Source organism: Echeneis naucrates, chromosome 22 (assembly GCF_900963305.1).
Source record: "Echeneis naucrates chromosome 22, fEcheNa1.1, whole genome shotgun sequence".
In the NCBI taxonomy this organism is placed as follows: domain Eukaryota; kingdom Metazoa; phylum Chordata; class Actinopteri; order Carangiformes; family Echeneidae; genus Echeneis; species Echeneis naucrates.
In genome coordinates this window covers 3,616,128-3,640,932 of record NC_042532.1, presented here as the reverse complement: position 1 = coordinate 3,640,932, position 24,805 = coordinate 3,616,128, and the positions used below count along the sequence as shown (strand labels likewise).

The 24,805-nt window shown below is 43.7% G+C and overlaps 1 protein-coding gene across 1 annotated transcript in view; it reads right to left on the bottom strand.

Annotated features, from left to right (window-relative positions):
• myt1lb (myelin transcription factor 1-like, b) overlaps positions 1 to 16,253 on the bottom strand; it is a 30,993-nt gene extending 14,740 nt beyond the window's left edge. Inside the window, exons 1-7 of the mRNA XM_029494290.1 lie at positions 15,746 to 16,253; positions 11,473 to 12,666; positions 8,164 to 8,298; positions 4,960 to 5,050; positions 3,509 to 3,616; positions 2,449 to 2,675; positions 1,957 to 2,243 (exon numbers count right to left, since the gene is read on the bottom strand). Of these exons, the coding sequence (XP_029350150.1) occupies positions 1,957 to 2,243; positions 2,449 to 2,675; positions 3,509 to 3,616; positions 4,960 to 5,050; positions 8,164 to 8,298; positions 11,473 to 12,666; positions 15,746 to 16,253 (2,550 nt within the window). The remainder of the gene's footprint in view (positions 1 to 1,956; positions 2,244 to 2,448; positions 2,676 to 3,508; positions 3,617 to 4,959; positions 5,051 to 8,163; positions 8,299 to 11,472; positions 12,667 to 15,745) is intronic.
• Between the last annotated feature and the right edge of the window lie 8,552 nt (positions 16,254 to 24,805).

Genomic DNA, 24,805 nt, shown 5'->3' with positions numbered 1-24,805 from the left:
TGTACTAAGAAATTTTTATTTCTTTGTAATAACAAGGAAGGATTTTATTATTTTGTCATTATCGCAAGAAAGCAATTTATTCAGTTTTTAAAAGAAGCTATTCCTCTTCTTATAACATTAGAACTAAAGTTACAGTTCGTTCTTTTTTCACAAAATCGGCAGACAGAACTTGTTTTTTGTTTATCCTTGGATGTTGGGAGGGTATGTACCTGCCTGGAAGGCAGATAAAGAATGTAATAGAATACATATACTTTGAATGTAATTGTTGAAAGTTCCCATGCAGTCTAAATGTAGACCTTCATGTGGTCTTTCATTATAAATCAGGCCTAGGTTCTCTTATTAATACTGTGAACATATCAAACAGTTCAGTATATTCCTGGTTTGTAATAAAACAACTAGTTCATGTAAAATCACAGGTAATGTTTCCTCAGCTTTGCTCCTTTACTACGTGTTCAAGTGGTTCTCAACCTGAGAGTCTGCACCACTCTGACCCCTCTGATCATTTAGTGGGGTCACAAGATGAAAGGACTTTTCTTTATTTTTAATTGCTAATATCTTGGATAAAAAAAAAACAAACAAAAAAAAAAAACGCATTAGTCCTATAAACTGTATATATATTCCAATTCCACTGCGGTTGGTATGTTCAGCTGGAAAAAAACTTTATTGCAGGGTTTACAAGCAAAAACATGTTTGGAAACTGCTGCTGAAGGAGACTAATCTCACCAGTCAATACACTTAGACCTTGAGAATATTCATTCATTCATTCATCTTCTACTGCTTATCCGTTTCAGGCTCGCAGAGGTTGCCAATCTCAGCCCTCATTGGGCGAGGGCAAACTATTAAGCAGCATTTGGCTTGAAAACGTTAAGGACACAATTAGTCCTTAGTTGACCACACAAGCAATAAATTCAATGAGTGATACTGAGACAGTGAAATGAGCAGACAGCCAGACATAAAAAAAAAAAACAAGGAATGTGACAAGAGATGTATGAATGTCTGTGTAGCTTGATTCATACGTAGAACAGAGCAGTGTGCGCCAGGAGGTGAGGTGTTGAGATGAAAGAAGAAGAAAAGAAGCCCAATCTGAAAGTCTGATCTGATATCTGAAGGCTCCTGTCTTCCCATCCTGACCCGAGAACACGCTGCCCATCTGGCCCCGGAGCAGGGGAAGGACAAGAAAATGAAACAGGACCAGAGGAAGAGCTGGACTGCTTCAGGCATTTGTACACGCCACCTTTTTTTGGTACTTCCATTCCCTTCATCCCCTTTCATTTTCTTTCCCTTCCCTTCCTTTCCTTTTCTTTCCCTTCCTTTCCTTTCCTTTCCTGTCCTTTTCTTTCCTCTGTTACTGACATTTAGAACCCTCTCACCAAGAAGGCTTTCTTTGCTCTTTCTTTATTTTCAGTTCTATCACCTTGGCTCTCACTCACTGCTGTCAACATTAGCATTAAGCCAGCATTAGCCCTCTGCTGTGTGCTCTCTTTCTGGCCCCCATTTTCCAGCTCAGCATCTGGGAGCAGATAATACAGGAACACCGTCACCTTATCTCCTCAGAAATGACACACTGGGCTCACGCCGTGTCAAACGGCGCTTCGTCCTGCTCCTATCTGATCCCCAGACAGAAAATAAAAAACTGCCCTGCTGAGCCCTGAGTGTAAGACACAGCCTTGGATCTTTAATGGAATGTGTGAGTGTCAGCGTGTGTGTGTGCTTGGCGCACATCTGAAATCTCCCTATCTTTATCAGTGTTCACTGCCAGCATCAGTATAATGAGGGAAACACAAATATAATCTGTCAGTGTTTATTTGTAACTACAGCAGGAGGAAAAAAAGTCTGATAATGCTGCTGTGAATGTGGAGTTTGATACTCCGGAAAAGTGTTTATCTCCTTTAATTAACAAACTAAACATCAATGCACCATCACTGTCACTCCAGTGTCCTTCCCCTGCCCTTCTACCTGTGAGCTCAGGTCCTGGGGCTTGCCCCCCATGCCGTGGGGCATCTCCCGGCAGCGCGTGGACAGATTGAGAATGGCCGTGGCCGCCATGTGGGCAGCCTCCATGTCGTGACTGTAGTCAAAGCTGCTCTTGCTGCAGGTGCTGCTGGCGCTGCTGCCCCCGCCCCCACCACCTCCTCCGGTGCCCCCTCCTCCACCTCCACAGCTCAGGCTGCTGCTGCTGCTGCTGGGAGCGTAGGTGCTGGTGGTGCTGCTGGCCGAGCTGGAGTTCTTGCAGTAACGTTTGGCTGCGGGGCCAACCAGGAAATGCAAAAGTAAACGTACTGCAAATAGTAAATGATGTTTAATATGGACTTAACTTTTAGTTCACTTGTTTTTTTTATGATATTTTTTTATAGTATTTGTTGTTTGTCAATGTGAACTAATACATGATTTCCTTACTAAACTTAAGTGTCACAAAAAAATGCTGTAGCAATGGAAACAATATAGTACCATCGTATCCTTTTGGAGAGGTGTCTCTTTGCCCGTGCACTTTGGGTGCGATGGCCCGTTTTCCATACACTTGGTGGCTGTTGCTGCCGTCAAAGGCGCTGTAATCGAAGCTGGTCTTGGAGTACTTCTCCAGCTCCTTGGCCAGGTTGGAGCGGGGCGTGCTGGTGGAAACATTGTTCTTGTAACCATACTGTGGATAGTCCAGTTGTTTGACAAAGCACATAGGCCTGGAAAATAAATGACGAGGCGGTGGAAGTTGGACCGAGGCACTCAACATTGCCCAGGGGAAAGAGAGGGAACTTGGTGGTTTGGTTTAAAAAATAAATAAATAAATAAAAATGAATGAGCAGGTGCAAGGGGGTCAGACTGTTAGGGTGAAACCCCTAGAGAAGAGTATCAGGAGGGGATGCTGGTGGATTGAAGGGTGACTTAGGGTGATGAGGGTGTCTCCATCATATGCCATCATGTGGCTGTTCTACTCCTCATTCTCCAAAACAAAACTAAACAAAACACAAGCTTCTGCAAGAGGTTTTCATGCATATTCAATGAAAAACAGGCTAAATTGAATTTTCATGTCTTTCACTACTATGCATTTGTTTGATATGCCTTTATCATTTGATATGTGTTGATGTTGTGATGGGCCTTAAACCAGGAAAAATGAGATTTCAGATCTACTGTTGATGCTCTGTTAGATTAAAATTGACAGTTATTTAAGACTTTTCATCACATTTCACAACTATCAAGGAAAGTCTCAGTCAATTTCTTAAAACCTAATAAAGCGATATGCCTCCAATAGTGAGCAGCAAAAGGAAGAAACAGCTTCTTCAAAGTATTCTCAGGGGACAGGAGGACATAAACATAAAACAAAGAGGGGGAGACTTAAAAACTCAACAGCTTTACTGAATGCCGAAGGGCAAAATGACTGGACAGCAGCTGAATTTTGTATGTAATTCCATTCCATTTGTTTGCCCTTTAAGTGACCAAATTACCACCCTTTTTATATTAAAAGCATTCTTGAATTCCATCATACATGTGGATAGGAGTGTAGAGTGAATACTACCTTAAGACTCGGTCAGAGCCCTGGTTGGACTTGGGACCGTCACAACTCTGGTGCTTCTCCTGGGCTTTGGCCAACTTCTCGGCTGCAGCGATGGGACATCCTGACAGACTGAAATGACAAAGCAGCTCAAGTTGAACTGTGGATTGCAAGTTTGAGACTCACACTACACTGAGCTTGAATGCTTTTTACATTTGTGCTCAGCTTGTTAGGGTGTGTGTCAGACAGTGTGTCAGGCTAAAAAAAAAAAAAAAAAAGCAAAACAGCTCAGGCAAATTTTCCTGTCTGCCTTGCATCAGTTTACAGGTCTGAAAATACCTGACTATACTTTAGACTCTGCTTAAAATTCAAAAATCGTTAATTTTCATCAATTTTCACACTTTAAATAACAACACAATTGGGGACAGCTTGCATGTTTCTGGTTGAGCAGCTTGAAATAATTCCCAGAATGGAGATTCCCATATGGACAAATGTGCATTTTTGTGTGTATTTTTAAGTGTCTTGTTCCTTTCAAACACACAGTGACAAGGCACTAACACACAGACACACACAAACAGGAAATCTTTCTATACCTAAAGTATACTCTAACAGAAGAAAGAGCTGTAAGATGTCTTATGACAGCTAACTGACCAAATGTGACAAAAGTTCATGCTGTTATCCTTAACCCCTATTAGTCTCCAGCCAGTCTGTCAACTCCAGTGTGTCGGGCCACACTGAAAAAATTATCTCTGACAATGGCCCGAAGCCAGAGTACCTGTCGTCAGATATGCATGGATGTGTGCAGGGAGGAGGAGAGTGTGCACCAGTTTGTGGAGTGTGAGGGAGTTCGTGGAAGTTCATATCGGCTCTTTCTAGCAAAAGTGAAAGTTTACTGTGTGTGTCTATTTTGCACGGCAGCCTTGTCGCTGAGCACAGCATGGAGGCGCCGTGGTCCTCCCAGGTCTGCACCTCTCCTGTCACCCTGCCTGAGTGGCAGATAGGTGCTAATGGCTGCTGCTATGCCTGACTCCCTGAGCATCTGCTCTGGGTGACACTCCTCTTTCTCTGTCACCTCACCCCGTCTGACAGCGCTGGCAAGAGGGCCCTGCTGTCTTCAGTCTTTCGCTCCAAACCTGCACCTGATAGATGCCATTTTTCACCACGAGCTGATGAATGATTTATGCTGTGGAAAGTGTGAATTGCTGCATTCTAATCAGCTTCACTTTAACTACAGGGTTGTTAAGCAGATGAATCTCTTCAATAGTTTCTTTCCTTCTCATAGAAAGGACTCCACGCATCCACACAAAAAGTAATATGCTGTAGGGACACAAATAATAATTAAACAATTGGACAAGATGAAAAAAATCAGGCTAAAACAAAAAGAAAGCCTCAAAAATAATGAAAATATGAATCAAGTTCCATAGCAAACAACAACATGGACAGTGCCAGTTTCACGTAGGCAGGCTGTCACTTACCTTCTGTGGGAGTTTCTGTTGCTATTGACATGGCCGCGTCCCGTGCAGCCAGGCGTAGGACACTTAAGAACATTCTCATACATTGCCACAACTGGCAATACAGACAGGAGATAGGAGTGAAAGACAGGGAAGGTTAGGAGCCCCTTTACAATCAAGCATGAGCTCTATTAGTATGTGAGGAGCTTGGCATTATAAACATCATTAAGAAATGACCCTGTGTGAACCCAAATGACCTCTTCTTCATTTTAATGAACACTAGTTTGAAAGGGCAGGCAAGGTTTCCCAGCATATTGCCTTCACTTACGCAGCCCTTTCAAATTAGTATTCATGGAGTGGCAACAGTCATGAATAAAAAGATGTCATTTAAGTTTAACAGGACAACGCCAGCAAGAGACAGAAATGGAGGGAAATTTTGGGCATGCAGAGAGCGGAGCAGCCAACAGCTAGCAATCATGCAAAGCACAAGGCTTGAAATCAATGGAAGAAGCAGACAAATGGAATACAGCTTCTTGATAGAGTGCACTTTGTTATCATCCGTACGTTGTTAGGGTAGTGAGTGCAGTCTTCAATACCATTTACCATTAAAACAGTCCATAACTGTCGTGGATCCCCTCGGCAACCCACCAATTAGATTAATGATCTATGGATGTCCGAGAGGAGCTGTTGGAGCGCTGCAGGCGGGGGCGCGGGGAAGGGTCGTCTCTGCACCGATGGAATGCAGGGCCAAACCCCATCGGCATCAGCTTCATCATTATCACCCCCTTAAACTTTAACCCCCTCGTCATTCTCCTTCCCTTCCATACTAATTGGTATCCGGTGCAGGTAATTGGACAAAGCCTGCCACCTCAACATGCCACAAGCCAATACATTATGCGTATCCCCGTTCTGCTGTGCCCTCTGCATAGAGACAGGCAATATTGCAAGAAATTAAAGCAGTGGGCCAGATTTAAAAAGGACCCATAGAACCATAGTTATTAACTACAGCAGAATAGAACATGAAGCAAACTGGAAGAAAAGCAGCAATGAAGGTAAACCGCTCTAAACACGACACAAAGACTGAGAGGTGAAAAATTGGAACAGTCTACAGAAAAGAGCAGCAATGAGCAAACAGAAATGGGAAATAATGAATTTGAGATCTAATTTAATTGTAATTTTTTACACTTCCCAAGGAAGAGTCTGGCCACACTGTGTGATTTCCCAATTAAATGAAGTCATTAATAATACATTGTCCATTCAGGCCAGCAAATGTGTTCATAGGAAGAGAGACTCGCCCATAACTGAGTCAGCCCTGAAGGCAATCCCAGTGACTTGTATTCATCTTTACCTTTAAAGTAGTGAAGCAAAGAGGGCACATGGCATTGATCATCAATGACAGGTCTCTTCATGGCTGACAACGCAGAGACCTACTGAGAACTCATACTACCTAAAGCATGCCACCTTTGAAGGTACCAAGATCAAGAGGAAAACTTTTCAAATGCCCCACAGTGTGTTTACTGGGCACTGAAGTAGACGGAATCAATTCTCCATTTGTTAGAACAATACTCATTCACTGTAAAGTGAAGGTTAAGCAAAACCAGGACTTAGACCTCGTAGAGCAAGCGGCTACAGCTTTAGAAATGTTGGTCAGTTACCTCAAACATTTTCTTGAGGTTTTTGTTCATAGAGTCTTGCTCAGTTCAGCTCACTTCAGGGTGAGAATTAGGAACATTTTCCCATAGACTTCAATGCAATCTGACTTCAGCTGTCTTCTGATGGTCAGAGGGTTAGGATTAGATAGAATAGATAGAATGCAGGTTCAAGGCTGTTCAGCATTGCCTTTGCTTTGCAACCTCTTTATTGTACTTCCACTTTTACATCCAGTCTAAGATCTTCGTAATTTTCTCCTTTTTGTTATGCATGATTGAGTTTTGAAAGCAGAAAACTTTTTGAGATCCAAAGCATCCTGTTCTGAGGTTGAGGTATAATTTCCTCCAAAAGTCAGCCTGATCAACACAACTGAAGAACAGGAGGAGGAACACAGACATCAGATTTTCAAAATCTCCAGTGACAATCAATTCAAGCCCTTTCCAAATTCCATCCTGAGGCTCTTGAGCCCAGCCAAGGTCAACTACTCTGAGTCATTTCACATTTCTGGGAGACAAGTGCATCTCAGGTTCGGGGACTTTTTGTGCGAGCAGCGCAACACAGAACAAGAGTCATCTGTGACACTGCTGGTCTTTACAAGCCTGGCTTTAATGGTAACTAATTTCTTTGCCATTATTAAAACCCTCTTTTATTTTGATTGCAGTCTGGGTCACGGCAGATCATAACTTGATTTTCATGCTGCGGTTAATGAAACGTGTAAAGGGGCTTTTATTGAGAAGTTTGCACAAGGTGAATGGGACTAAATAGCCAGGGTGAATTCTCAAAAGAGAAGACTCACTATTCAGCCAAGGCTAATGTTTATTGCCACTTCACTTGATCCGTGGCTTAGAGATATGATACTGCCTTTCTATTCAATATAACTTAATTGAGTGGGGAATACAAATGAATGAATGGGGTTCATGGCATGGATGACTGAAGCAGACACAGTGTTAACAAGGTCTGTGGGTATTTTCACGTTTTGCGGAAAAAAATGAAATGTTGACGCTCAATAGCATTCCAAGCTACACATTTTAAGGAAATGTAACTCTTGTGACATATCACCCTTTCTCATCAGTCGTACATGCACTGATCAGCCATGCTGGGAGGAGGCATGCAACCCTGACACAGTGTCCCCTATCAGATGATCTCAATTGCTGTCAGTCAACCTGGCAAAGGAGAAGGTCTCTTGCAGTCAAAACAATTACTGATTGACAGCTCTTGACCATCTCACCAATCACAAGATTGGCATTATTTGCCCGTCACTAAGGCCTAATTTTCCACCTCATCACCACGGCACACAAGGGCAGGCAATCATCAAGCAAAACCACGGCCCCATGCAAAATGTCACAGGAAGGAGCACAGCGGCAACCCGTCTGACCCCCCCCCCCCCCCCTCCCCACTGTACACCCTACTCAAATATCAAACATGGTTCAACCACGACAGCAAGTACACAGAAATGTGCCAGGCACAGCAGTGGTCACGGGGAACATGCTGACCCCCGAACATCAAAGAATATCAAGGCAACAGGTTGGGTAAATAAACTACACCAATGTTTGGTTGGTGTGCGAGGGATATGCTTACTTTCTGGTGGCACCCTGTCTTTGTGCGGACAGCCAGACAGACTTCGGTGGTGTGGGTACAAGCCGGTCACATGACCTGTGCCATCACAGCCCGGCGTTGGACACCGACTTTCCTTCTTGTCTGCACGTGAAGCATCTGTGAACAGAGAGGCCCGTGAAAGTGATCACATATTCAACACAAGGTGGTTTAGATTTCACTTTCACACTCTCAACCTCCCAATACAACCATGCAAATCATTCATTCATTCATTTTCTATCGCTTATCCGTTTCTGGATCAGCTCACTCTGGGTGAGGGTGGGGTCACCCTGGACAGTTCACCAGTTCATCACAGGGCCAACACACAGAGACAGACAGAGACCAACAACCACTCACACTCACACTCAGACCTACAGACAGTTTAGAGTCACCAGTTAACCCAAACATGATGTCTTTGGATGGTGGGAGGACACCCACACAGACATGTGGAGAACATGCAAACTCCACCCAGAAAGGCCCCAGGCCAGGAGCCGAACCCGTGACCTTCTTATTGTGAGGCGAAAACACTAACCACTATGTAAATAAATCTGGACTGTTCTGGAAGTGATGTAAATGACCTTAACAAACAGCAGTGACAGATTTGTTGACACTCAGCGCCAATGATAATTTAAGTACCATTGGAATATGAACATTATTGCGATTTTTCTAGCACCTCCCGTTGCTTTGATGCTTTGATACTGTTATTCTTTCGATTGATATAATTTAAATGCAGGAAATAAAAACGCTTTAATGGAACAACCTCCATTTCTGAAACCAAATCCACTCCCTTGATGATTGTAACCAAATAAATGTATATTTTAATGGTTTTTGTGCTTATTTATAGCCTATTAATTATGGTTATATTTATCTAATGAAATGGAGTGAACGCTGACAATGAAAAAGATGCAATAATTGGTTTTGCTCACAGATCTTTTGATAATGAAGTTAGTTTGCTCTAATGAAACTGTTAATATCTGTAGTGTTAGTGACCTTCAACAAAAAGAGTCACAGCTTAGCTTCAATTAAGAATGTACCAAACATTTTTACAATCTAGTTCCATAAGATAATTAGATGGCCTGAGTGTGACAATGACTCCAAAAGACCATGCACAAGCGCACAGAGGCACACACCCACATGTACACACGCGCACAAACACTGAATAAAATTCACCGCTCATAAAACTTGGTTTTCCCCAAACCAATATCAAGTACTGTTACCTCAAAAAAGCAGGGATGCCATGGTGTGCCAACTGGCACAGTTTCTGCAAATGCAACCATCCACCTTTAAAAGATGCTCACCCTCACAGAAGGTCAAGGATTATTCTTACTGTCCTACTGACCTCATAAAAAAACAAAAAAAAAAAACAACAAAAAACATTCCACTGCAATGGTAGCCTAGCCCATAACATCTTGTCATGACAGTGTCACAGGAGGTGAGATTATTCATTTTTATTCATTTGTGACGGACACCTTTATCACAAGCTAATGTCAGTAAATGTGGAAGCGGTTACTTCAAATTTAAAATTTAATCTGTTTTAATCATAGTTTTTTTAAGGCATAGCAAACTGAGTTACATTTTTGTCCGCCAAACCCTTTGAGATGGCTCGGAGCACACCTCCTTTTGCATTTACAAGCAAGTCACAAAAGCAGAATTCCCATGTTCCCACTAATCAGAAAAAAATGCAGCTCTTTATACTCTGAGGCCGTCATCAATCTATTTCATGTTAGGGGGATATGAGTTCGGTACAATATTGCTACGTCATGTCTCTTTCTGCCTGCCACCAGTGCAACAAAGGCGGGGAAATTTCATGTTGATAAAGAACTGGGTCTGCATGTAAAACGTGGCTTCTTAATAATGGCTTGTTCTCCGGGCACATTATTACACTGACTGTTAGTGTTTGAACAGCACGTTGGAAATAATTCTCCATTTCCACTTGCACGGATGCACTCTTACACATACATATATGTGAAGGCAGCGGGTTCGGTCTGCAACGTTTTCGACTGCAGAGTGGAGGCAGCCGAGTGGATGGCATATTAGAAAGCAGGGGATATTGATTGTGGCTGGGGATGGTCTGCGCTTTGCATAGCAAATGGCCCCCATTACCATACCATCTCTGGATAATTAATGTGCAGTCAGTGGGCCTGTCGTTCGTTATCGGTCATTCTGGTACTGTTCAATTTTCATTTCAGCCTCATGTTTCTCTTAGGGAGCCGGTCTCTTCTCTGCCCCTCCTCACCACCACCACCCCTCTCCCACCCCCCATGTTCTGTTTTATAAATCATACACAAGAACCCTGGTCAACGAGTGTCTGCTCCTATCTCGCCCGAAGAAAGATTTTATCGTGATGCAACTGTCTCGCGTCCTCTCATTATTCCAACATTAGCCAGACGCTGGGGCGATAGCAGGCTCTTGAAATTAACATTTGTGTGGCATTTAAGTTGCAATATATACCTGCTGTGAGTTGTGTGGCATTTAGGTGTAATATCGCCCTGCTGTGAATTAGCATCCTCTTATTTGTTGCTCTCATCTGATATCCTTCTTAGGGGAGGAGAACCCAACATAAGTTTGAGCATTGCTGCAGTAAATGATATGATTTGAGGAAATATTAAGAGCTGAACAACAGAGCTGGTGATCAGACCACTGTAAATGCCAATGCAGTGTCGTTACTGAGTTCAGATTCAGCACATCCAGTTCACAATAACCTCTGCAGAAATACTAGTCTGCGCAACATATGTATATTTGTCTCTCTGTAGAATCAGTCCGCATCAGTCTGAGTGTTAGGTCATAAACAAGCATAAAAAGATTATTTGTTCTACAGAATGGATACTTTCTGAAGGCAGAAGACCTCTGTTTTTTCAGCTTCCTCTCCAGTGTGCTTGCTCAGGTTTAAAAATAGGCAGCTTTACCCCAAGCTGCATTGCAAGGATGAGATTTGCGGTCCTAACAGGCCGTGCAGATTGCCATTACTTATGCCTGACAAGCCTACCCTCTGATGTTTCCATGCTGGCCTATTTTAACAACATAAGCTGCTGCTGCTGCTCCCGCTGCTACTGAGATGCGAATTTCCAAATTGGCTGAAAAGGCTTGTCCTGGGGTTATAGTAAGGTTCCCAGAATGCATGTGGGTTGTCTGGTCTGTGGTTCAGGATAGATACAATGCAGAGCCCAACAGTGGTAGACAAACATTTTACCCAGCTTATTAAATGAGGTAAACATGGCTACACTTGTGTAGATATGGTTCCAAACAGACATTTATATGCATCTTAGTGTGTCTGTGTCTGAAAGAAGCACTCACCTTTATGGTAGAAAGGCTTCTTCATACCATCAGGAAGGCGGGCTTTACGCTCAACACCATAGCCATGCCTTGGGCCATGATCTTCATGGCTATACCTCACCCCATCTCTCCTGGCGGCCTCAGCTGCCATTTTATCTCGCATTGCCTTGGCACGTTCTGACTCTAGTGCAATGGCCTTCTCCAGGAGGGACAGGTTACCCTTTGTCATGTCAAACACTTCTTCTGATCGGTCTGACGTAACTGAGGCCGTGTCCTCGTCAAAGTCCCGATGGTTGGTGTGATATCGATCATCCTGCGCACAGCTGGAGAAAGCTTTGGAGCGTGGGCTTAGCTGCTCCTCGAGCTTCATGAGATTGTCCATGTCGGAATAGTTCCTATCAAGTGTCCGCCTGTCGTCTTGGCTATGGTGGAAATCCCCATAGCTGTGGTGCTGGGGCTGTTGATTGGGATCTCCGCATGAGAAATGATTTTGCTGGGAGGGTCCATTTCGGTCAGCAGACTTAGTTTCACTTAGTTTCCGAGCCAGGTCGAAACATTGGTTTCGTAGGCACTCAAGACTGCTTAAACATACTTCCTCATCACTGTTCTCCATTTGTCCATTACTGGTGGTCTTAACTTGTCCATTACCACCATTGTGTGCATTTCCCCCATTTTGGGCACAGTCAGTCTCCTGCCCGTTCTCGGTTGTACCATCCTCAAACTCTTGTCCATCTAAATTGTCAGATAACACTGCACCGTGGCCTTGAGCCAGCAGTTTAAGGGAGTCCACAGTCTCCCGAACCACGTCACTGTCAACATCCAAACTCAAATCACCCCTCTGCGTCTCATCCGCTTCTAACTCTTCTTCTTCCTCCTCTTCTTCCTCATCTTCTTCTTCCTCCTCCTCCTCTTCTTCTTCCTCTTCATCATCATCATCCTCCTCCTCCTCCTCTTCTTCTTCTTCTTCCTCCTCCTCTTCCTCCTCGGCGCTGTTGGAAGAGTTGCTGTTCATCTCGGATTCCGTCATGGCTTGGTTGGCGGCGTCCTCTGCGATCTTGCCCAGGTTCAGGAGCGACTTGGCCACAAGTTCATCGTAGTTTTCATACTCGTCATTGTTGTTGTTGTCTTTCTCAGTCATCACGCCAGATTTGGCACTGCTACCACCACCTCCACCATCGCCCTCGCCCCCCTCGCCACTGCTCATCTGATCGTCCTCTGTTGGGCAGAAAGAACAAACGTCTTGTAATTTCATTTCCATCATTCTATTTTACTGGTAAATCTGATTTCTGGGCTTGGTCCATCTAAATTGGATAAGGAACTCTTTGCTTCCCCTAATAATTTACTTTGAGAGTCTTAACAGCAGCTCGTGTTCTGAATTGTGAATCACCACAGGAAGTTAAATATAGCGGTTTGGGAAAGTTCCAGAGAATGCTGCTCTGGCAAATGAGAGTCTGTGAAACCAGGGACTATATCTTGGCGAGTATATATTGTGTCCTAGTTTCTTGGATGTCTTGAGAAAAAGATAGTCACAGGTCTTATGATTAAAAATATTACTAAAGAATTCTGTAAATAGTAAAATGAGATTCATTTCTCAGATGCTCAAATCAAAACATTGTGAGAAAACCTTTGAATTGGAAGGAACATTTTTTTTTTCCAAAAGGAGATTCTAAATTCTGCAGGATAATATGGTACTCCTTCAACAACAAAATGAACTCCAGTCGGCAGCGATTCATCGTTTTCTAGTAAAGTTCCTTTTTTTTTTTTTTTATTCAATCATCAGTACCTTTTGAATTCCTTTCACTGCCTAATTGATTGTGACAGGCTGTAAAAGGTTACTGAACCTCTTCTGTCAGTAATTTCAAGCACTCACTCCTGGAGCACTTCCAATCTCTCCTTTCACATTTCCGCCCTGAGCCGCCAAGAGCACATTGCTCACATTGGCGTCACATTTGCCACTTACATTCCTGCGGAGAAAATGAACCCTGAGGCCCACATGCAGAAAATCATACACAAGAGTATCACTTCTTGTTCAAACAAGCAATCCACAAGACAATAAATCAGATTAATAGAAAAAACTGTGTTAATGTCTGCAATGAAATATTAATTTTCATTGGGTTGAAAGACTTCTCAGTATGCACAATATACACATTGATTTGGCTATATTCATCAGATCAAAGTCACAAATATGAGGAATGCAGAAATGTTAGTGTGCAGACAAAAAGAAATCTGAAGATGATCCTTTACTCTGTGCATACGCTGCACAATCACACTCACACTCAACTGCTACACATACACACACACTTACACACACTCCAATCTAATGAGAGCAACATAATATTGGTGCTCGGGGGCTGAGGGCTTTAGAGCGGGTAAAGGGAACAGTCATGAATGACCAGGCCCATATTTTGACAGTGGAAGGCGTGTTACCGCAACCTCCTGCACCAAGGGTTTAATTTTTGTTGGTATGAAACATGGCACAGGAAAGCAATTTGAAGCGTAATCAAGGTACATAAAAGGGATATAGAACGGAAACAGATTAAGGAGGGAACAGAAAGAATGCCCTGCCCTGAATTGGCTTTGGATTAGCTACAAAGATGTGCATGCCACTGAGACACACAGAGAAGCTTCACAGCGTCACCTCTATTACATTTAGGAGATTGGAATCTGCCCAGCGACCATCCAGCACTGGTGTCTCAGAGCAAATGGAGAGCATGGTAATGATGCATATGGAGAGATTTTCCTGTCTTTTTTAAAGGAATTTCTTTAGATTAAGATATTATGTCGTTCACTTAGAAGTAAGGTGGATTTCATAAGGCTTACCTAGTCAATGCAGAATTTACAGTACAATGCAACAAACCTCACTGTGTAAACCACTTAGCAAGAATACATAGTCAACCCCCATAGAAAGAGAGGCTGTTGACAGGCTGAAGAGTCGGTGGCAGCGGTCTGAGTTAAGGGTGAGGTTTCGTCTGTGGACCCTAATGAACACCAGTCTGCAGAAATGTTTTCACATGTCTGCGAGAAAATAAGAGCATGGCTGCTGAGGTGCCACATCAACACTGGGTGGGTAGGCCTTTGCTCCAAACAGAGTTAACACACTTCTCTTTCAGAGCTTCGCTCTTAATTGGATTTGAAGGCACTGTCAGGTCCAATCGTGATGGTGGGGTGCAAAACAGAATCTGTTGGAGAGAAGCCTGCCAAATCTGGTGTCGGGCAAATCACAGGGAGTGGTGGGGTAAGGACATATGGGGCAGGAGTTTCTCAAAACTATTTCTAATCAAGTTTTATTTCAACCCGCTTGGAATATCCTTTGATATTCCAAACTGGTCCGGATTTCCAGATTTAAACTTTCCAATGAGAAATAGGTGTGAATGTTAACCAAGCTGATTTTTCTGAAATAAAATAAATAAATACGGTTCTGTGAAAAAATCAATTTGGTGCCTGTTCACAGCTCCTCTAGCATCTAATTTAAACTTCAGTAGCCCGTCTTGTAAACGAGCTACTGTTGTAATAATACATTGTTATATGTTTCATACTTTTCTTGCACTTAATTTATGTTCTACCACTGTCTCTGCACTAAATAACAAAAGGGGGAATAATAAATTGCATTGATTTCTTTAGCCATGTCCAACTTCCCTAAAATATCTAACCCATGGCACAAAAACACAAATGTGCATGAAAAATAATGTCAAGATTTTTTAATAAAGACGCTTCAAACATTTTTAGAAGTATTTAAAAGAGACTGATTCACTCACAAGTACGAAGCAACAGCCAAGCAGCCATGAAGCTGACCTCAGCACACAGACACGAAACAGCTAGCCAGGCACCAAACTACGTCTCCCAGCATCTCTACAGCTCACTAATTAACATTATATCTTGTTTGTAGAAAAGCTGAGGTGTAAAAACAACAATTTGCTATTTTAGAGGGGGTCTTGTGTTGAAGTATTTCTCAGCTCAGCTGACAGTTGCCAGGCAACCAGCAGAGACTCCAGGATGTTACTTTGCCCAGCCAAGAAAGAGTCTGAAACACAACCCCCCATTAAAACGCCAAATAGTTTTTGCACGGATTAAACAAATGAGAGCTAGCGTGTTTGGTATTGGTAAATGTAAGATTGTATACTTGAGCACGAACAGGCGGGGCGTTTCGCCTTGTTATCAGACTTTGTGCCGAACTGGCTAACTGGCTGCTGGTCCTTACATGTATTGATCAAATAAACCGATTTCCGAAACAGTTGAAAGTTGTTTTTAACATCATTTCATGACTTCTCAAACAATGTAATGGGAGTGTCCTCACCTTGCCCTTGACCCTGCTCTGCTTCTTCCTCTCCTTCTTCATAGTCCACTTCTTCTACTGCCTCCTCCTCCTCTTCAGCCTCATCCACCCTCTCCTCATCACCCTCCTCCTCTTCTTCTCCTTGCTCCACCTCCACCTCCTCTTCTTCCTCTTCCTCCTCCTCTTCCCCCTCTCCCTCACCTCTCTCCACCTCCCCACCTTCATGCTCAATTTGCTCCATGTTGTAGTCCATGTAGCCTTCCACCTCCTCCTCCTCCTCCTCCTCCTCCACTTCTCCCTCTTCCTCCTCCTCCTCCTCCACAGCTCCTTCTTCCTCCTCTTCCTCTCTGTCGTCCATCTCCTCTGTCCCGTCGGTCTCGTAGCACTCCTCCATGGTGGAGTTATCCATATCGTCTAGGTAGGTGCTCCTCTTGGGGGAGGTTTCCAGGGTTTGTCTGTCTAGACTCTTTCTTTTCTTGGCCAGAGGGCAGCCATACACACTGCAGAGGAAAAAGAAGATGGCAGCCATTAGCACCTAGCCTTGTGTAGCCATAGAGGCTAACACATTCTTGCACCTTGGCCTCTGAGGAACAAGAGGCTGAGGCGGTTACTTCAGATTTCTCTATTGGGAAAAATGTTCAGCTTTTCTTCTCTAGCCTTAATTAGACATGCACTCACGTACTGTACCAGCTATCGATCAACACAACAAAATGCAAGGGATAAAATCTGTCTGATTGTCAGCTAAATATCACATGTTTAGGATATATCACATTATTTTCTAGACATAGATCAGCGTTCATGCTCTGCAACCACAGTGGAAGTTGCTCTTATTCTGAAATGAAACAAATACAGTGAAGCATGTCTGCCTGACTGGAAGTGCCTGCAAGGGAGAGAAGACAACCTGTAGCCTGATTAAAGCACCCCAGGTTTTAATGTATTCTCTGGCTCCCCCTCTTCAGCAGAGGGACAGATCCTAATCTGATAATCTGTGTATTCGCTCAGGCTATTGATCACAGCAGCTTAATCCATATCACTCATCAAGACTCTGAGAGCCCAGGGGCTGCTAGCTGACCCCGCATTCCCAATGTTAGCTGGACACGCGGCTTTAACGTATGTGTGTGTGTGTGTCTGTGTGCTTTAGCTGGGTATACACATTTGGCATGTTCAAGCAAAGGCACCCACACAGTCAGACTTATGATGAGTTCTGCTGAGTGTTTTGGCCATCAAATAAACTCCCTGTCCAGGCTCGGGCATAAGAGAGCTTTGGGCATGTTCACTCAGCTGTGAAATATCCCTGGCTCCTATTTTTACAACCCCTGGACATTCCCCCAGCTCCACGCTATTTAGAGTAAGACCTGATGTGAATGAATGGCAAAAGATTTGTGTGAGAGAGTACGAAAATGGTTGTTGTTAGTCCATGTGTGCTGCCTTTGTGGCGGAGCGTCTATGGAAAAGGCTTATCATTGTGGTTAGGTGCTAATGGTCTGCTGCAGGATGGAGGACTGCAGTCTTAGAAACCCATTTCTGTTTCCTCTTCTTCTCTGTTTTTCATGTCAGTGTGTCCCACAGGCCAATATCCTATTTATCCTCCCCATGCCCTCGCTCTCGCTCTCTCCTCCCTCCTGCATGTCCATCAGTCAGTCAGGGTCCAGTCACCTGGCAGGCTCAATCTCGCCAAGACGAGGGATTCCTTAATGGTCTGACCCCCTGCACCCACTGCAACCAGGGGCCTCATTTCATTAATCTAAGCCCACATGGAAACTCATTCCCTGCCTGACAGCCAGACCTCTCCCCCAGGGCAGTGTGAGCGTCTGCGGGACAGTGAGGGAGGGGGCCGGTGTGTGCTGCGGCACTGTGATCAATAATGCTTGTGACCAAACATCTCAAAAGCACATTAAAATGCCACTCATCCTGGCCCCCTTCGTTCCAGGGCCCTCTCCAAATAAATCAAGGGCCGGTCCCAACAGGGTAGCAGCTGCCAATGCAGGAAGGCTGGCAGCAGCAGCACCGAAGGAGGATAGGTGAGTAAAGAAGAAGGAGGGGCAGCAGAGGGAGAGGGAAAAGTGGTGTGGGAAAGTCAGACAGATGTAGCTCCTCGCCACCCCTCTCACACTTTGTCCCCATGCCCTCCCTCTCGACTTTTCTCTTAACAATAAAGCAGTCTGAAGGTAGCTTTAGCTGTCATTCAGGCATTCAGGCACAGTGAGCTCTGTGGCTGACAGCTATTAATGTGACTACACTGAATCCCTTTGAAAAATGATTGTTGAATTGCTGTAATATCTATTAGCTGCGGTAAACAGCAGCTAATAGATATCAAATAATAAAAACGTTATTGTGTATTCTTTCGGTGTATATTTGAAAGGAGCCAAGTGCACTTCATTATTTTTGCCCAGGATTGCACAATCAAAGAGCCCCTTTGATAGCAGAGGGTGAAAAACTTGGCCACACTAGGTTTCCACCTACAGAGCTATGGCTATTTGGCTCCTTTTTGAAAGCGGCAAAGCGTATCCAGTGCGAATGGCTTTTTAATCATGCTTGCGTTAAGAGGCGTTGCATGCGGAATAACTTGGGTCTCAGGTGTCCTCCCGTCCCTGAGCTGTCAGGCTGTTGTGACACTGCTAGAGGTGTGTTTGCCCTGACGCTCCTAAAGCCCCATGATGACTAAGCCACAGGAAGCCTCAGCAGCTCTGCCATCCCACGTTCCCTGGCTCTGTCGCCGTGTGACCTTGGCTACAGCGTTCGTCATCGGAGCATCTCTGCATCTCCGCATCCCACTCACTGTGCTTGGCAATTAAAATTCCGGAAATAATTAGGTAGCATTTAAATGAAAAAGAAAATAAATTCTGCAGGAATGGTGCAGGGAGAGGAAAGTATACAGCTCAGTTTCTCTTTGCTTTGTCCTCTGGAAGAATCACAAAACCCTCCAAAAGGAGTATGCCGTATGAGAGGTAGCAATCAAAAAAGAATGGAGCTTCAGATGACAAAAAGACTACTTCATATTTTATGGATTGGGCATCCTCTGCATCATAAGATGGAACAAATTCTTTTACAGTGTGAACAAGTGGTCCTTTAATGGAAGAAGAAGAAAGAAAACAGCTTCCAGAGATGTTACAAGGAGGGCCCCATTTTTGGAGCATTAATGTGAGGCAGGAGAGCGGAGTGGCAGGAGAAGGAAAGCTCCCGTTTGGCTAATTTTGGGCGACAGTTGAGCGACTGCTGGAATGTGACAGCGTTCCATGGTGCCTTTATTAGCAGTCATATTAGCGGCTGTTCTCAGCAGGGGCAAAAGCTTTAGCCAGTCATTAGCATCACACACTATTTGTCTCCCTGACACCAGGATGAGGCTGCTGTTGCCTCTTCCTCTGCCTCCTCTTTCTTGCTTTTTTTTCCCTCTCCCTCTCTCTTTCTTGTCATCTCCTGTCACCCAAACATTCCTCATATTCCCTGCTCTTTTCCCTTCTGCGTTCTATACTGCCTCCATATATAAGATACATTATATACATTACCTTTGTTCTTCTCTCACACCAATTTACTTCACTTTCCCCCTATTTTCTCCAATCTCTCTCACCACCTAAGCTCATTGTTGTCTCTCCACCTCTCCCTGCAGAGCAGACTTGAGATGGAGCGAATGCACCACCTCTGGCTGTGCCCCCTATCCAGTAGAAGGATCTATAGACACGTGTGGCAGAGCCCCGTCTCCATGGTGATACCCTGCAGAAATCCATGAGGGATTCGCCATCCACACAGCCAGACAGTGAGGAAAAATGAGCGAGATCGACAGACAGGGAGGAAAAATGAGAGGTGGGGAGGGAAGATAGAGGCTATAGGAGTGAGACAGATGGGAGTGTGGGTGTTTTTGTGTGTTTGCATATGTGCGTATACCATATGTGCCCACAAATTTGGGAAATATAGAGTAGAGTTGTAAAAGAAAAGGAAAAATGTATTGTCTGTCTCTGTGCGTGTGTGTGTGTGTGTGTGTGTGTGTGTGTGTGTGTGTGTGTGTGTGTGTGTGTGTGTGTGTGTGCGTGTGTGTGAGAGAGAGAGAGAGAGCAGAGAGGATCATTTCAGAGCTGTCAGGCTTCTCCTGCTAGCAGGGGAGAACAAAAGACAGTGTCTTGGTGCAGGAGGCTCAGCGCATGGCAGACGCTGCAATTTGGGGCGTTTTCTGGCGGCTCAGGCTCCAGCTCGCATATCAGCTGCTAAGGCTCATTCACACACACACACACACACCAGAATGACTGTCACTTTGTCCTAAAACTCATACAATATTACTTCACAGCTGTGGTGTTGAAATAATCCTGAGTGTTAGTGAAACCCATGTGCCGAAATTACATGTCCACGTTGGATTTATGCTTAGTTCTTAACAGGAACATGGATGTTTAAGTACAGTCTTTTCATGTTTAGTTACATATTTGAACAAAGCAAACCATCCATTCTCTGACAATACAATGGTTAGTATGTTTTAGTCAGCTGTGAGGTGGCTAAGAGGCATCAGAAGCCAACCAACATGCTGCTCAGTTCACTGGTTCAATAAGCCTGCTGTTGCCCATTCAATGCTGCAGTGCTAATATTTGCAGCCTAGAGCTAATAAATCCAACCTCAACTTTAGCCAAATACTCTGCCCCTTGCGCTGCATTGACTCTCGCTGTTAACTCTTGTACTTGTGTTTATCCATGCCATCCAGCCTGTGTCCTGATGCACTACCGACAGACTGGTCTTCTCTTTATCCCAAGCCCAGAGCCTCGGAGCTCACACATCCTCAGCGTGGCTGAGACACAGTACAGCAGCACCTCGGTGGCTCTGAGCAGCATTGTGCTATGTTTTATCCTCACTCCCTGAGCCCGTCCAAGGTCTGCCAGTCCCACTTTAGCTCCTTTTGTCCACTTCTGCCAAACTACTACAGCTAATGCTTGGGGAAATCACCTCCTTACAGATCGTGTATGTGCCTTACTGATAGTGTATCCAACAAGGAGCTGCAGTCTGTTTAGCTGGGGACTGTGAGAAGGCGCTGAGAGCATTAAAGATGGGATGAGATGGCCAAGAGCTGCTCATATGGAGATGCTATTTGCACCAGAAAAGACAAGACACTTTCAAGCAGTGACACTGGACGGCAACTGATTTAATCATTATTGATTTTTCAGTATTGTTTAATAATTGTTCCAAACAATTAAAGGAAATTGACTATCTGTCATATTGGCTCTAGCTCTGCATTTTCTACTTTTAATTTTATTTATTTTTTACGATTTTTGGACCTTTTAATACAGCAGCCATTTTAAATAAGCAGAAAGAAGAAAGATTGGAATTAGTCATGCAGATTGTTTTGCTTCTGCACTAATGTAGTTCTCTAGGATTATTCTGACTTCACTTAATTTCCAAATAAAATTTCACATAAAAAATACCTTTTATGCCACTCTTACATACCATAAAAAGGTATAATGTGTCAAATTAATGAGCATTTGAATCTTCAGATCCCCCCTATTAAATATAACAGTGGTGGCGGTATTTTAAGGCAGATCTGGCAGAATGCTGAAATGTGTACTGCACAAGATATTCTGCATAATTTCCTGGTGCAGGTTCTGGGCAGGAGAGCTCATCGGACAGCACACTCTGGGGGTGTAATGCGGCTATCTGTCATCCAGCAGCTGAATTCACTCTTGGATTAGCCAGGTAAAGAGTCTCTCTACCAGCGTAATGACTTCAATCAATCACCACCAACTCGGAAGCGCACACACACAGGCCAGCTAGTTAGCTGCTTTAGCCCAGTAGTCATTTTGGAAAAGGGATTCCTTCTTCAAGCTCATTTCAGGCACAGCACAGGCTGTTACAGTCTTTGTTGTTAATTTGGATGATAGAATAAAGGATTAATAAGGCAGCCAGTGCTTTTGTCAGTGTACTATGTCACTATGACATATGCTGATAACTGACATGGCTGGAATGTGGCTCTAAACTGATATATTCGACAAATTATTTGATCATTTATTTGATTTGTCACATACAGATGTTTCAATTTTAATCATTATCAAATTATAGTGTGACTTAAAAAATGCATATGTTTCTAAAATAATAGCAAATTGAAGGATTACTCTGCCTGGTTAAAGGGGAAAACACATAAAGGTTGTATAGACTCTTTTGTGTCTCCAGGGGGAGCTGTGTACACCACAATGCATCAAAACGATGTATTACTTGTGTGCTGTCCCATGAGCTCCACTTTAATTTTATTTTAGAGTGATGGTGCCTTTCCTGAGCACAAAGTATGTGTTCATGAAGCATCTTTGAGGATTTAGGTCTTGGCCAGGAAGCAGACCTGGGACAATGATCCAAGCTGGGGAGGTGGGAACACAAAGACAAACCAACAGTTGGTTTTGGACTTTTCATGCAATTTGCTGACAATAACAGCCATAATCGGTCTTTCCTTCACTGTAATTCTGGCATAGAGAGAAAAGTGTCTGCTTTTCGTGTGTTTCATTGTGATCCCTACTCTGTCATGTTTACCAGACTCTATCTCCTCAGCGCAGGAGGAGGGCGTCTTGACACTGATGTAATTTAGTTGGCAGCTGCTGCGAATAGAGGGCTTGCCTGGAGCTGGGAGGGGGGAGGAGGCTGGGACTGGGGAGCGCTAGTAGGGGGCTCAGGGTTTAGAGGTCAGGATGTGCCCTGGCCTGGAGCTGCCCCTGAGCAGCTGCCCTCTCCATCACCCAACCCTCACCCCTCCTCTTCCATGCCCACTTTCCCCTGGCACGCTCTGCACTCACTAAACATGATCTGCTATTCCCTTTGATGTCTTTCCTCTGGGAGGCAGTTATGGAAAAAAAGGGAGGATAAAAAAAAGTACACCACCTGTTTATCTGACGCGGGGTAATGTCAGAGAGGTAGTTTTCAAGCTTGTCATAATATGCACAGGAGGCAAATAAAGGGGAAAAAAATAAATCAAATCAAGAGGAAGTCATGACAAAGGAAGTCACGTGCACATGCGCTGTAAATTTGGTTTCGGTGGTTGCGAAGTGCTTTCAAGGTGTGTTTTAAGTTGCATTTGAGGTTAATGTGTGAACAGAATATGCTGTGGGAAAAAAAGGACTATTAGTCTAATGTGTTTGAAAGAGACCGTCATGTGGCAGAGACAATGTAGTACTGTTCTATTAGTCATGTGATAGTTGTTATATGAGACAGGCACCAATCTCTGTCCAGGCTCTTCGCACTCCTGGAATGATAACAAATCACTATCCGAGCCAAGCTGAAGTGAACCCCAAGGCTCCTTCTGCAGTCTTAAGTGTAGAAGCGAATGACAGAACTGACAGATACAACCAACACTGTTCTTTTCACCCTCAACCCACACTGCCTTTTTGGTGGTATAAAGCTTTCCCATTAAATATGGAAATTTCCGTTTCGGTGACAGATACTTCACAGAGGGGGGCTGATGGCATAGACGGTGTTTTTTTGGAAGGGGAAGTGGCAGATTTTGATTAATGCGACCTTATCTGGTTCTGCACATGGAGGCAGAGGGGGTGCTGAGCTTGGCGGGGGTGGATGGCTGCTTGTTCTCTTCTTCTTTTTCCAGGCCTCTTTTTCTCCTCTGTTTGAAATGGTTTCACTCACTCACTCACTCTGCATTTCTGCTTCTGCCTTCTCTCCCTTTTCACCCTTTTGTGGTTCATACACACTCATTCTCTGTCTGTTATAATATAGACTCTGCTTTAATGTATTGTAGTCTCACTAGTCTAACTTCATGAGGCCCTCTGATAATTTAGTTTGATTTCTTCCTTGACCCTCTGTCCCCTTGCCACCTCTTCCAAGTCTCTTCATTAACTTCTTTTCCCACTTCCACGTTCCTGTTTTTCTTAAAACTGCTCTTCTGCCTGCTGCTTCCTATCTTAAATTTACATATCCTTTACTTATATCCTCTTTCCTCTCCTCTCCTCCAGGCAGAGTGAGGTGCAGTGGTGCCACTTCCCCCTGTCGCTCCATCACCACCTGGCCCAGTTCCAATGCTTTTAGTGAGAGCTATCTGTCAAGCTATGAATAATACAGGCCCTAGGCTGGTGTTAGCTTGCTAGCTAGCTATGTGGAATCCAAATGAGGTCTACAGCAGGAAGAGAGCACTTGACTTTTAGCTCGCTACCACACTCTCCCTACCAAGACAGGCAATTACTCGGCCCACAGCCCCAGCTGCAGTCATGGCAATCATAAACACAACCCGTCTACACACACAAAAACACACACACTGTACGGACACGTTTGACGAACAATCCATCTTCTTAGCCAAATAACACCAAAATTGTCTACACTGGGCAAGAAAGTCCAGACAACGTTTTTGCATAACATAACACAAAATCCATTGTATTCTCTTTTTCTAGCAATGGCAAAAGACTTCAGAAATTCAGCAGTCTGCCATAATAAATAAAAAAGCTGACAAAATTTCATGGAGGATAATGATGAAATCAGGACATTGATGGACTACTCTGGTACATCTAAAACATGGCTAAACAAACACACTTATAAAAGCCATAAAAAGTTGAACTTGAACATTCTGAAGAATTGAGAAAAATGTTTGAAAAGTTAGAAAGATCCTAAAGACCCCATATTTTACAAAATAAAATTTTTTAATGCTCATTGACGATTTCCATTTGTGGTTACTGCTGAATAGGCTACAGTCTATTTCCTGTGGTTAGCATGGCCATTTATCATGCAGAAAACAGTCAGCCAATCAGAAGAAAGGCTCATAGGCAGACAAACAACACCATATGCTTCCTGATAGACAGCTCGGAGAGTTGATATTGACTTTATTGGCATGGTTTTTGCAAAAAAAAAAAAAAGATTCAAATCTATTTTCTTTTGGTAGATCACAATTTTGAACAGTGAAAAAAGATAAAAAATGGGACCTGGAAAACTGGAAGTCAAATGTAAGTCCACATTTAACGCGACTGAGCTTTTAAGACCTATTAATCACCTAAGAAGTAACTTCATCATTTTTTATCTGATGATTAACAGGAGACAGGTCGTCCACCTTTATCACACTTGTTCTGCACTTATGTCAAGAGGTGGAGAGGGCTATCACATGTATCAGGCACATGACACATGTATGGT